This window comes from Coturnix japonica, chromosome 3, assembly GCF_054131305.1.
Source record: "Coturnix japonica strain WE chromosome 3, WE-NBRP24, whole genome shotgun sequence".
Lineage (NCBI taxonomy): Eukaryota > Metazoa > Chordata > Aves > Galliformes > Phasianidae > Coturnix > Coturnix japonica.
Genome location: NC_140665.1, coordinates 38,888,952 through 38,901,786, shown reverse-complemented (window position 1 = coordinate 38,901,786; position 12,835 = coordinate 38,888,952). Strand labels below are relative to the sequence as shown.

General features: G+C 47.2%; 2 protein-coding genes across 6 annotated transcripts; both read left to right on the top strand.

The window, feature by feature from the left end:
• The first annotated feature begins 34 nt into the window (after window positions 1-34).
• On the top strand, window positions 35-4,726 carry LOC146761361 (uncharacterized). Of its 3 annotated transcripts, XM_085541325.1 has the most exons (4): window positions 35-582; window positions 944-1,664; window positions 2,165-2,240; window positions 2,330-4,726. In XM_085541325.1, the coding sequence occupies exons 2-4, from the start codon at window positions 1,618-1,620 to the stop codon at window positions 4,703-4,705; spliced, it is 2,499 nt and encodes an 832-aa protein (XP_085397451.1). In that variant the 5' UTR covers window positions 35-582; window positions 944-1,617; the 3' UTR covers window positions 4,706-4,726. The 3 variants fall into 3 exon arrangements, with proteins under 3 accessions (XP_085397451.1, XP_085397452.1, XP_085397450.1); XM_085541326.1 differs by having other exon boundaries at window positions 35-1,285; XM_085541324.1 differs by having other exon boundaries at window positions 35-1,664.
• Window positions 4,727-6,619: 1,893 nt separating this feature from the next.
• LOC146761360 (uncharacterized) lies at window positions 6,620-11,716 on the top strand. Of its 3 annotated transcripts, none has more exons than XM_085541329.1 (4): window positions 6,620-7,572; window positions 7,934-8,275; window positions 9,155-9,230; window positions 9,320-11,716. In XM_085541329.1, exons 3-4 carry the CDS (start codon window positions 9,177-9,179, stop codon window positions 11,693-11,695), a joined length of 2,430 nt encoding a protein of 809 aa, XP_085397455.1. In that variant the 5' UTR covers window positions 6,620-7,572; window positions 7,934-8,275; window positions 9,155-9,176; the 3' UTR covers window positions 11,696-11,716. The 3 variants fall into 3 exon arrangements, with proteins under 3 accessions (XP_085397455.1, XP_085397454.1, XP_085397453.1); XM_085541328.1 differs by having other exon boundaries at window positions 7,934-8,654; XM_085541327.1 differs by having other exon boundaries at window positions 6,620-8,654.
• The last annotated feature ends 1,119 nt before the right edge of the window (window positions 11,717-12,835 follow it).

The window sequence follows — 12,835 nt, the reverse complement described above, 5'->3', positions numbered from 1 at the left end:
CCATCTACAGTTAACAGAGAACTACAAGTGAGAACTTGCATTTAGTGTACGGAAACAGACGTTGGAAGAAAGTTACTGAAAATGCAAACACTTAACTGACTTTACAAGGAGAAAGAAAGTATAATTTTTACTATGTGTTTTTTCAGCATAGGAAAACCTTTTCTACCTGCCCTGCTTTAGTTGTACTTCTATTACAAGACGATGCCCAAAAGAAGATGTTTTCACATATGTGCGTTGTTGTCTTTCTTAAGGCACGTGCAAGTCTGGTTTTTATCATTACTTAAAATTTCATCAAAATCCCAGATTTTACCTGATCACCTCATGTCACTTGCTCAAGGACAATTAGGAAAACATGCTGCAATAGCATGACATTATTTTGAACAACTGCAGGAAGTATGTTTGGAGGTAAAGAGTAGGCTTCACGCTTCTAATTTAAACCTCTTCCAGTTGAATCTCTTTGTGCTTTCTGAAGACTCAAAGCACCACAAGGGATGTTTACAAAGCCAAACAATTCACAGGGTCCCATCAGAGCTCCCTGGGCTGAGAAATCTGATTGCTGCTGGAAAGCCCTATTGGAAATAGGTGAGGTGCCTAACGCTGGATAAGCTTAACCTCCTTCTCTAATGTGCCACTAAAAGCACTTTGTGGAACACAGTGAAAACACTAAAAAGATCCCTGCGCTGTAGGATGAAAATAAGATACCTTCTGCTATAATCTTAGGAGAAGCAGAGATTTACTTAAAGTTATGCCAAAAATACCACTGACCCGATGTTTAATTTCAGTGTTGACAATCAATTACTCTCTTGATAACATACCTAGAGGAGCCTGAACTTTAATCCTCAATTCTAACCTCTCTTTATGTGATTGTAATGAGACTTTTTGTTTGTGAGTTTAAACCCTGAGATCACAAGAGTTAATTGCAGCTGAACTTTTATGTCTGTAGATCATGAGTTGTGCTGGAAGGTGTTGCAGCCTACCAAAAAATGAGAAGAGCACTAGTTCACAGCAAGTTGAATCTACGTTACGAGAGCTACATTGGATAGCAGACTTTATTCAACATGTTCTTTGCACCAAACAAGCCAAGACAGCCTTCACTTGCAGCTCTTCACTTGGTCCTTTCCAACCTTGTGATTCTATGATTCTGTGTGTATCACCCAAGGGAGACTTGGTGCTTGCAGGGAGGATAACAGAGAAGACATGAAGATACACCAGAGGGAATGGAGGGGCTCTGAGTGAAATCTACAGAGATTTGGAGCAGTGGCTTGGGCATCCTGTGTTCCTGCAGGTATGCAAGGGGTTGCTTCCTTTGGCCGCACTGCCCTGGTAAATACATATATTTTTGGAACATGTGAACCCCTCCCTCTGCCCCAAGGGCCTTACAAATGGAAGACTGGCACAGCTAGCCTTGGCAACTGGCACTTCACATCACCAAGAGTCACTAAGCCTTTTGTGATGTCATAAATCACGCAGCAGACCTGGGGCCCCACAGGCACAGCCCCCACAAGCACAGTGCATTCTGGTGCAGGTGCTGGTACTGGCGCTGGTGCAGGTATTGGTACTGGCAGTGTTGGCACTGGTGGTGTTGGTGCTGGTAGTAGTGCGCAGTTTTGACGGATCATGAAGATCCAGAAGCTTTTCCGGAGACTGAGAAAGACATTGAGAAGGTATGTGCCCGCTGGTTTCTGTTCTCAAGGGCACTCAGGTGTGCTTAAAAGCCTGGCAATATCAGCACATGTCCTGATGATGGCAGCTCAACCCACAGGCGAATTTGGCCTCCCTGCACATAGCCCATCCCGCACATATATACCTCCCAGAATGACTGCACACCTGTTCTAGACATCATTTCTTCCCCTCTGGTCACCCCCATCATCCCATGCCTCCACTGGCCAGTATCAGCTGGAGGCAGGAAGAAAAGCTGCCTGGGGCTACTGTGGGCTGTCAGCACCTCTGGGAATAAAGTATGCTGCATCTTTCATAGCAGTCTTGTTTCAGGGAAGAACTTGCTAGTAAACACCGTAGTGTGCAGGAGAACATTTAAGTATCTAATAGCAAGCGTGTGCTGCTCTCTCCCAGTTTGCTGTCAGTCTGAATCAGGTCGCCAAGAAAGGGCTGTTAGGAGCGCAATAGGCAGCGTGTGCAACTGAATGTGCCTTCCATTTTCCAGGTGCAGTGCTTGTGTGCACCCCATGGACTACCCTGGTGAGGAAAATCAGGGCCTTTTGGAACCTGAAGTCGAACAGGTGATGGTCTTCTGGATTTATAAAATGCTTGCCATTGCATCGTCCTTTGAGCTGAGTGTTGACCATTTGTATTTGTTAACTTTGAACAGGCAGAGGACAGCACAGATGGAGTATCAGCAGCAACTTCATCCCCGCTCAGTCTCCCCAACATGGGTAGAGTAGCAGCGGCAACTTCTGTCCTGATCAATCACTCCAACACAGCTGGAGTAGCAGAGGCAACTTCTGTCCCACTTGGTCTCTCCAAGACTGATGGAGTAGCAGACATAACTTCTGCCCCACTCCATCTCTCTAACACGGATAGACCAGAAGCGGCAGATAATGCCACGTTGGATGACAGCTGCATAGATGGAACAGCAGCAGCAATTTCTGACCGGATCAGTCTCTCGAACACCAATGCAGGAGCAGTGGACACTCCTGCTCTGCTTGGTCTCTCCAACACGGGTGGAGAAGCAGCGGCAGTTTCTGCCCCGTTCAATGACTCCAACACAGCTGGAGTAGCAGAGGCAACTTCTGCCCCACTTGGTCTCTCCAAGACTGATGGAGTAGCAGACATAACTCCTGCCCCACTCCATCTCTCTAACACAGATAGACCAGAAGCGGCAGATTATGCCCTGTTTGATGACAACTGCATAGATGGAACAGCAGCAGCAATTTCTGACCTGATCAGTCCCTCTAAGACCAATGGAATAGCAGTGGACACTTCTGACCCGCTTGGTCTCTCCAACACAGATGGAGAAGCAGCGGCAGTTTATGCCCCGATCAATCACTCCAATACAGCTGGACCAGCAGAGGCAACTTCTGCCCCACTCCATCTCTCCAACACTGATACACTGGAAGCGGCAGTTTATGCCCCATTTGATGACAACTACATAGATGGAGTAGCAGCAGCAGTTTCTGCCCTGTTTGGTCTCTCTAACACCGATGCAGGAGCAGCGGGCACATCTGCCCCACTTGATCTCTCCAACAGAGATGAAGCAGCAGTGGTAACACCTGCCCCGATCAATCACTCCAATACGGCTGGAGTAGCAGAGGCAACTTCTGCCCCACTCCATCTCTCCAACACTGATGCAGTGGAAGCGGCAGTTTATGCCCCATTTGATGACAACTATGTAGATGGAGTAGCAGCGGCAATTTCTGCCTTGTTTGGTCTCTCTAACGCCGATGCAGGAGCAGCGGGCACTTCTGTCCCACTTGGTCTCTCCAACACAGATGGAGAAGCAGCGGCAGTTTTTGCCTTGTTTGATGACTCCTACACAGATGAAGTAGCAGAAGCAACTTCTGCCCCACTCCATCTCTCCAGCAGCGACGTACTGGAAGCGGCAGTTTATGCTCCATTCGATGACATCTACATAGATGGAATAGCGGCGGCAATTTCTGCCCTGTTTGGTCTCTCTAACACCGATGCAGGAGCAGCAGACACTTCTGCCCCACTTGGTCTCTCAGACAGAGATGAAGCAGCAGTGGTAACACCTGCCCCGATCAATCACTCCAACACAGCTGGAGTAGCAGAGGCAACTTCTGCCCCACTCCATCTCTCCAACACCGATGCACTGGAAGCGGCAGTTTATGCCCCATTTGATGACAACTACATAGATGGAGTGGCAGCGGCAATTTCTGCCCTATTTGGTCTCTCTAACACCAATGGAATATCAGTGGACAGTTCTGTCCCGCTTGGTCTCTCCAACACAGATGGAGAAGCAGTGGCAACACCTGCCCCGATCAATCACTCCAATACAGCTGGAGTAGCAGAGGCAACTTCTGCCCCACTCAAGCTCTCCAACATCGACATACTTGAAGCGGCGGTTTATGCTCCATTCGATGACAACTACATAGATGGAATAGCAGAAGCAATTTCTGACCTGTTTGGTCTCTCTAACACCGCTGCAGTAACAGCAGACACTTCTGCCACGCTTGTTCTCTCCAACAGAGATGGAGTAGCAGTGGGAACACCTGCCCCGATCAATTACTCCAACACGGTCTCCAACATCGACGTACTTGAAGCGGCGGTTTATGCTCCATTTGATGACAACTACATAGATGGAATAGCAGAAGCAATTTCTGACCTGTTTGGTCTCTCTAACACCGCTGCAGTAACAGCAGACACTTCTGCCATGCTTGTTCTCTCCAACAGAGATGGAGTAGCAGTGGGAACACCTGCCCCGATCAATTACTCCAACACGGCTAGCGTAGCAGAGGCAACTTCTGCCATGTTCGGTCTCTCCAACACGAATGGAGTAGCAGCAGCAACTTCTGCCCCACATAGTCTCTCCAACACGGATGGAGTAGCAGCAGCAGCTTCTGCTTTGCTTGGTCTGACTGAAACCTTTGCAAGTCACTCGAGTTCAGCAAATGATGTTGAGCAGCCACTTAAGAGACAGCTAGAGCTATGGTCTTCTTGGGTAGGAAACCTCTTTGGTGTCACACTTTCCTTCTTTGTAGAAATGCATAGTCTTGCTTCTCAATAAAGTTTCTCCATTTTACCATAACTGCTGTTGCAAGTGTTTTCTTCTAAGGATCTAAGGCCTCATCTGGAATATTGTGTCCAGTTCTGGGCTCCCCAGTACAAAAAAGACAGGGATCTCTTGGAAAGAGTCCAGCAGAGGGCCACAAAGATGGTGAAGGGCCTGGAGCATCTCCCCTATGAGGAGAGACTTGGGGAACTGGGTCTGTTTAGCCTTGAGAAAAGAAGGCTGAGTGGGAACTTGATCCAGGTTTATAAATACCTGAGGTGTGGGAGCCATAGTGGCGAGGCTGGTCTCTTTTCAGTAGTGCGTGGGGACAGGACTAGGGGTAATGGGATGAAAGTACAGCATAGGAAGTTCCACACGAATGTGCGGAAGCACTTCTTTATGGTGAGGGTGACGGAGCACTGGAACAGGCTGCCCAGGGAGGTGGTGGAGTCTCCTTCTCTGGAGATATTCAAGACCCGCCTGGATGCCTACCTGTGTGACGTGGTGTAGGGAGCCTGCTTTGGCAGGGGGGTTGGACTCGATGATCTCTAGAGGTCCTTTCCAACCCCTACAATTCTGTGAGCTTGTCCCGTTGTTCTGTAGTCTGTTTGTACAGAACTACAGCAATACAGAGTGCTTGCTTCAAAGAAAACTGTGCACATGGAGGCTGGGAAGCACTGCTGCACGTTGTGTAGATACGAGTACCTCCATGTTTATTATGATTTGTTGAAGGAAGTAACACAAAACCTTACAACGACGTTCCATATTAATGGCAGTTGCACAGTCGCATCTTGTACAACCACATGAAAAATGATTTGCGCTCGGTGCTGTTTCCTGGCAAGCACAATTCCATTGGAAAAGCATGAAAAAACAGCCCTGTTGGTGCGTAGTCACGGAGTGCCCCTTCCAAGCAACTCCCTCACTTGGGAAGTGCGGGTGGCTGTTCAGTGGCATCTTAACTGGTCCAACAGATGGTTTTTGAGACACGTGTGTTCCTGCCTTGTCTCTGCAAATGCTTCACGGTGCACTTATTTGTTAGATCGATGTTCTGGTTAAAAGCATAAGGATAACCCTGTGTGCACTGCACTTCTAAACATCTACTTTATGTAATTGTTTTGTTCTTTTGATTTTTTGTCGTCATCATTCCACATCATAACAACATGTAAAGCAGTGGGAGTTAAAGAGTTAATGTTCTGGTTCTGCGGACTGCCTTTTTTGGGCCATTCTGGTTCTTGGAGGGGAGGGGCTGCATTCTTCTGAAGAAATAATTGCTGAACTGTACAAACACCATATTTTGTTACAATCAGATCTTGTCCCATTGTAATCGTAACCAATTTTACTTTCTTCTTCAGAACCCCAAAATTCTTCTGTTAGATGAAGCAACAATGTAAGAGAGAGAAAAATGTTTTCCCGACCTAGCCCTGTCATGTGCAACATAGCTTTGAAGCAGCTGTTTTGAAAGCTGACCTGTTGTTAAAAGAACAAATTCCCTCTTCTCCCTACCCCCCCTTTCCCTCCACCCCTTCTGCTTCTCGTTTCTTGTTAGTGCTTTGGATGCTGAAAACGAGTACCTGGTGCAGGAAGCTCTGGACCGGCTGATGGAAGGGAGGACGGTCTTAATCATTGCTCATCGTCTGTCTACTATTCAGAATGCTGATTTTGTGGCAGTCCTCGGTGAGGGCAGAATTCTTGAATGCGGAAAACGTGAGGAACTCCTTGCAAATCCAAATGGACTTTTCAGGAAACTAATGCAGAAACAAGCTTTCCTCCAGAACAGCGATACCTTTGCATTAGACATACAGTCCAGAGAAAATAATCTATTAAAAGAAAACGTATGAGGGAACGTACGAACGATGGAAGCTTACAAACTACGAAGAATGTAACTTATGTTCCAGTCATGTAAAGTAAATGTTCTATTTTTCCAAAAACGTTTAAAATATCCTTTTGAAACTTCAAGGTGCTTCAACTTTGTATTGAAAGCTTTTTGATAATTATTGTAGCTTTTTAAAACGTCTGACACATCCAGATGGTGTTGGAGGATGGATGTTTGTGCTTTGTGCCATGTTAATGCCACCATTTAGAGCCATGCTTGCCGTAATGCACTGTATGGCCATGTGCTATATCCTCAAGTAAATCTGGTATTTTAAGGGGAATCGAGTGACTGTCTGATCATTTTCACTTGATCCCTTTTCAAGGAACTTTTGCTTTCATCTTTTTTGCTAATCTTAAAATGCTGGAGTTCCAAAAATGCCCGTTTCAGTTACCATTTGCTCTGGGATAAGAGAACGTGAGTAGGGTCACCATCTACAGTTAACAGAGAACTACAAATGAGAACTTGCATTTAGTGTACGGAAACAGACGTTGGAAGAAAGTTACTGAAAATGCAAACACTTAACTGACTTTACAAGGAGAAAGAAAGTATAATTTTTACTATGTGTTTTTTCAGCATAGGAAAACCTTTTCTACCTGCCCTGCTTTAGTTGTACTTCTATTACAAGACGATGCCCAAAAGAAGATGTTTTCACATATGTGCGTTGTTGTCTTTCTTAAGGCACGTGCAAGTCTGGTTTTTATCATTACTTAAAATTTCATCAAAATCCCAGATTTTACCTGATCACCTCATGTCACTTGCTCAAGGACAATTAGGAAAACATGCTGCAATAGCATGACATTATTTTGAACAACTGCAGGAAGTATGTTTGGAGGTAAAGAGTAGGCTTCACGCTTCTAATTTAAACCTCTTCCAGTTGAATCTCTTTGTGCTTTCTGAAGACTCAAAGCACCACAAGGGATGTTTACAAAGCCAAACAATTCACAGGGTCCCATCAGAGCTCCCTGGGCTGAGAAATCTGATTGCTGCTGGAAAGCCCTATTGGAAATAGGTGAGGTGCCTAACGCTGGATAAGCTTAACCTCCTTCTCTAATGTGCCACTAAAAGCACTTTGTGGAACACAGTGAAAACACTAAAAAGATCCCTGCGCTGTAGGATGAAAATAAGATACCTTCTGCTATAATCTTAGGAGAAGCAGAGATTTACTTAAAGTTATGCCAAAAATACCACTGACCCGATGTTTAATTTCAGTGTTGACAATCAATTACTCTCTTGATAACATACCTAGAGGAGCCTGAACTTTAATCCTCAATTCTAACCTCTCTTTATGTGATTGTAATGAGACTTTTTGTTTGTGAGTTTAAACCCTGAGATCACAAGAGTTAATTGCAGCTGAACTTTTATGTCTGTAGATCATGAGTTGTGCTGGAAGGTGTTGCAGCCTACCAAAAAATGAGAAGAGCACTAGTTCACAGCAAATTGAATCTACATTACGAGAGCTACATTGGATAGCAGACTTTATTCAACATGTTCTTTGCACCAAACAAGCCAAGACAGCCTTCACTTGCAGCTCTTCACTTGGTCCTTTCCAACCTTGTGATTCTATGAATCTGTGTGTATCACCCAAGGGAGACTTGGTGCTTGCAGGGAGGATAACAGAGAAGACATGAAGATACACCAGAGGGAATGGAGGGGCTCTGAGTGAAATCTACAAAGATTTGGAGCAGTGGCTTGGGCATCCTGTGTTCCTGCAGGTATGCAAGGGGTTGCTTCCTTTGGCCGCACTGCCCTGGTAAATACATATATTTTTGGAACATGTGAACCCCTCCCTCTGCCCCAAGGGCCTTACAAATGGAAGACTGGCACAGCTAGCCTTGGCAACTGGCACTTCACATCACCAAGAGTCACTAAGCCTTTTGTGATGTCATAAATCACGCAGCAGACCTGGGGCCCCACAGGCACAGCCCCCACAAGCACAGTGCATTCTGGTGCAGGTGCTAGTACTGGTGCTGGTGCAGGTATTGGTACTGGCAGTGTTGGCACTGGTGGTGTTGGTGCTGGTAGTAGTGCGCAGTTTTGACGGATCATGAAGATCCAGAAGCTTTTCCGGAGACTGAGAAAGACATTGAGAAGGTATGTGCCCGCTGGTTTCTGTTCTCAAGGGCACTCAGGTGTGCTTAAAAGCCTGGCAATATCAGCACATGTCCTGATGATGGCAGCTCAGCCCACAGGCGAATTTGGCCTCCCTGCACATAGCCCATCCCGCACATATATACCTCCCAGAATGACTGCACACCTGTTCTAGACATCATTTCTTCCCCTCTGGTCACCCCCATCATCCCATGCCTCCACTGGCCAGTATCAGCTGGAGGCAGGAAGAAAAGCTGCCTGGGGCTACTGTGGGCTGTCAGCAGCTCTGGGAATAAAGTATGCTGCATCTTTCATAGCAGTCTTGTTTCAGGGAAGAACTTGCTAGTAAACACCATAGTGTGCAGGAGAACATTTAAGTATCTAATAGCAAGCGTGTGCTGCTCTCTCCCAGTTTGCTGTCAGTCTGAATCAGGTCGCCAAGAAAGGGCTGTTAGGAGCGCAATAGGCAGCGTGTGCAACTGAATGTGCCTTCCATTTTCCAGGTGCAGCGCTTGTGTGCACCCCATGGACTACCCTGGTGAGGAAAATCAGGGCCTTTTGGAACCTGAAGTCGAACAGGTGATGGTCTTCTGGATTTATAAAATGCTTGCCATTGCATCGTCCTTTGAGCTGAGTGTTGACCATTTGTATTTGTTAACTTTGAACAGGCAGAGGACAGCACAGATGGAGTATCAGCAGCAACTTCATCCCCGCTCAGTCTCCCCAACATGGGTAGAGTAGCAGCGGCAACTTCTGTCCTGATCAATCACTCCAACACAGCTGGAGTAGCAGAGGCAACTTCTGTCCCACTTGGTCTCTCCAAGACTGATGGAGTAGCAGACATAACTTCTGCCCCACTCCATCTCTCTAACACGGATAGACCAGAAGCGGCAGATAATGCCACGTTGGATGACAGCTGCATAGATGGAACAGCAGCAGCAATTTCTGACCGGATCAGTCTCTCGAACACCAATGCAGGAGCAGTGGACACTCCTGCTCTGCTTGGTCTCTCCAACACGGGTGGAGAAGCAGCGGCAGTTTCTGCCCCGTTCAATGACTCCAACACAGCTGGAGTAGCAGAGGCAACTTCTGCCCCACTTGGTCTCTCCAAGACTGATGGAGTAGCAGACATAACTCCTGCCCCACTCCATCTCTCTAACACAGATAGACCAGAAGCGGCAGATTATGCCCTGTTTGATGACAACTGCATAGATGGAACAGCAGCAGCAATTTCTGACCTGATCAGTCCCTCTAAGACCAATGGAATAGCAGTGGACACTTCTGACCCACTTGGTCTCTCCAACACAGATGGAGAAGCAGCGGCAGTTTATGCCCCGATCAATCACTCCAATACAGCTGGACCAGCAGAGGCAACTTCTGCCCCACTCCATCTCTCCAACACTGATACACTGGAAGCGGCAGTTTATGCCCCATTTGATGACAACTACATAGATGGAGTAGCAGCAGCAGTTTCTGCCCTGTTTGGTCTCTCTAACACCGATGCAGGAGCAGCGGGCACATCTGCCCCACTTGATCTCTCCAACAGAGATGAAGCAGCAGTGGTAACACCTGCCCCGATCAATCACTCCAATACGGCTGGAGTAGCAGAGGCAACTTCTGCCCCACTCCATCTCTCCAACACTGATGCAGTGGAAGCGGCAGTTTATGCCCCATTTGATGACAACTATGTAGATGGAGTAGCAGCGGCAATTTCTGCCTTGTTTGGTCTCTCTAACGCCGATGCAGGAGCAGCGGGCACTTCTGTCCCACTTGGTCTCTCCAACACAGATGGAGAAGCAGCGGCAGTTTTTGCCTTGTTTGATGACTCCTACACAGATGAAGTAGCAGAAGCAACTTCTGCCCCACTCCATCTCTCCAGCAGCGACGTACTGGAAGCGGCAGTTTATGCTCCATTCGATGACACCTACATAGATGGAATAGCGGCGGCAATTTCTGCCCTGTTTGGTCTCTCTAACACCGATGCAGGAGCAGCAGACACTTCTGCCCCACTTGGTCTCTCAGACAGAGATGAAGCAGCAGTGGTAACACCTGCCCCGATCAATCACTCCAACACAGCTGGAGTAGCAGAGGCAACTTCTGCCCCACTCCATCTCTCCAACACCGATGCACTGGAAGCGGCAGTTTATGCCCCATTTGATGACAACTACATAGATGGAGTGGCAGCGGCAATTTCTGCCCTATTTGGTCTCTCTAACACCAATGGAATATCAGTGGACAGTTCTGTCCCGCTTGGTCTCTCCAACACAGATGGAGAAGCAGTGGCAACACCTGCCCCGATCAATCACTCCAATACAGCTGGAGTAGCAGAGGCAACTTCTGCCCCACTCAAGCTCTCCAACATCGACATACTTGAAGCGGCGGTTTATGCTCCATTCGATGACAACTACATAGATGGAATAGCAGAAGCAATTTCTGACCTGTTTGGTCTCTCTAACACCGCTGCAGTAACAGCAGACACTTCTGCCACGCTTGTTCTCTCCAACAGAGATGGAGTAGCAGTGGGAACACCTGCCCCGATCAATTACTCCAACACGGTCTCCAACATCGACGTACTTGAAGCGGCGGTTTATGCTCCATTTGATGACAACTACATAGATGGAATAGCAGAAGCAATTTCTGACCTGTTTGGTCTCTCTAACACCGCTGCAGTAACAGCAGACACTTCTGCCATGCTTGTTCTCTCCAACAGAGATGGAGTAGCAGTGGGAACACCTGCCCCGATCAATTACTCCAACACGGCTAGCGTAGCAGAGGCAACTTCTGCCATGTTCGGTCTCTCCAACACGAATGGAGTAGCAGCAGCAACTTCTGCCCCACATAGTCTCTCCAACACGGATGGAGTAGCAGCAGCAGCTTCTGCTTCGCTTGGTCTGACTGAAACCTTTGCAAGTCACTCAAGTTCAGCAAATGATGTTGAGCAGCCACTGAAGAGACAGCTAGAGCTATGGTCTTCTTGGGTAGGAAACCTCTTTGGTGTCACACTTTCCTTCTTCGTAGAAATGCATAGTCTTGCTTCTCAATAAAGTTTCTCCATTTTACCATAACTGCTGTTGCAAGTGTTTTCTTCTAAGGATCTAAGGCCTCATCTGGAATATTGTGTCCAGTTCTGGGCTCCCCAGTACAAAACATAACAACATGTAAAGCAGTGGGAGTTAAAGAGTTAATGTTCTGGTTCTGTGGACTGCCTTTTTTGGGCCATTCTGGTTCTTGGAGGGGAGGGGCAGCATTCCCCAGAGGATTCTGTGACCAGAGGAAGAGAGGTGGATCTCCTGGCAGCGCACCAGCCTGTCCCTCTCTCACAGACTCTCTTTTTCACAGCTGAGAAGCATGTAGTTCCCTCTGTGGCCTACAGCATAAAGACTCAGCTTTGGACACTTTCTCATTTTGTTTGAGTTTGTTGGATTCAGTAAATTAACATTCCTCCTCAGATCGTTGCTGTTGCTCTGTTTCTTTTTTCAGGCCCATCTACTATCTCCCTACCCTCCCTTACTGTTATCTACAACAACAGGTTGTAGTGAGGTGGAGGAAGCCCCTTTTCCCAGGTAAACAGCAATAGGACAAGAAGTAACCGCTTTAAGATGCGCCCTGGGAGATTTAGGTTAGATATCAGGAAAAATTTCTTCTTAGAAAGAGTGTGAGGCATTGGAACATGCTGCCCGGTGATGTGGTGGAGTCACCATCCCTGAAGGTGTTCGGAATTGTGTGGATGTAGCACTCTAGGGCATGGTTTAGTAAGCATCGTGGGGGTTGAGGGTTGGACTAGATGGTCTTAGTGATCTTTCCCAATCTTAATCATTCTATGATTCTAAGAGGGCACAGTCTGCTTTATTATTATTATTATTATCATTATTATGATTGGAGGAAGGGTCACGTCACTCCCATTTACAAGAAGGGGAGCAGGGAGGACCCGGGGAACTACAGGCCGGTGAGTCTCACCTCCGTGCCTGGGAAGATTATGGAACAGATCCTCCTGGACAACATGCTTGATCACATAAAGAACGAGCATGTGATCCGAGACAGCCAGCATGGCTTCACCAGGGGAAGGTCATGCTTAACTAATCTTGTGGCCTTCTATGATGGAGTGACGGCGTTGGTGGACGAAGGGAAGGCGACCGATGTCATTTACCTGGACCTGAGCAAGGCCTTTGACATGGTCCCCCATC

What these genes read in the sequence shown, in the direction of transcription:
- LOC146761361 (XM_085541325.1), top strand. Translation starts at nt 1,618, where the DNA reads ATGAAGATCCAGAAGCTTTTCCGGAGACTGAGAAAGACATTGAGAAG. An exon ending in CTGAGAAAGACATTGAGAAG is followed by an intron (nt 1,665 to 2,164) that starts GTATGTGCCCGC and finishes TCCATTTTCCAG; the next exon opens with GTGCAGTGCTTGTGTGCACC. An exon ending in TGGAACCTGAAGTCGAACAG is followed by an intron (nt 2,241 to 2,329) that starts GTGATGGTCTTC and finishes AACTTTGAACAG; the next exon opens with GCAGAGGACAGCACAGATGG.
- LOC146761360 (XM_085541328.1), top strand. Translation starts at nt 8,608, where the DNA reads ATGAAGATCCAGAAGCTTTTCCGGAGACTGAGAAAGACATTGAGAAG. An exon ending in CTGAGAAAGACATTGAGAAG is followed by an intron (nt 8,655 to 9,154) that starts GTATGTGCCCGC and finishes TCCATTTTCCAG; the next exon opens with GTGCAGCGCTTGTGTGCACC. An exon ending in TGGAACCTGAAGTCGAACAG is followed by an intron (nt 9,231 to 9,319) that starts GTGATGGTCTTC and finishes AACTTTGAACAG; the next exon opens with GCAGAGGACAGCACAGATGG.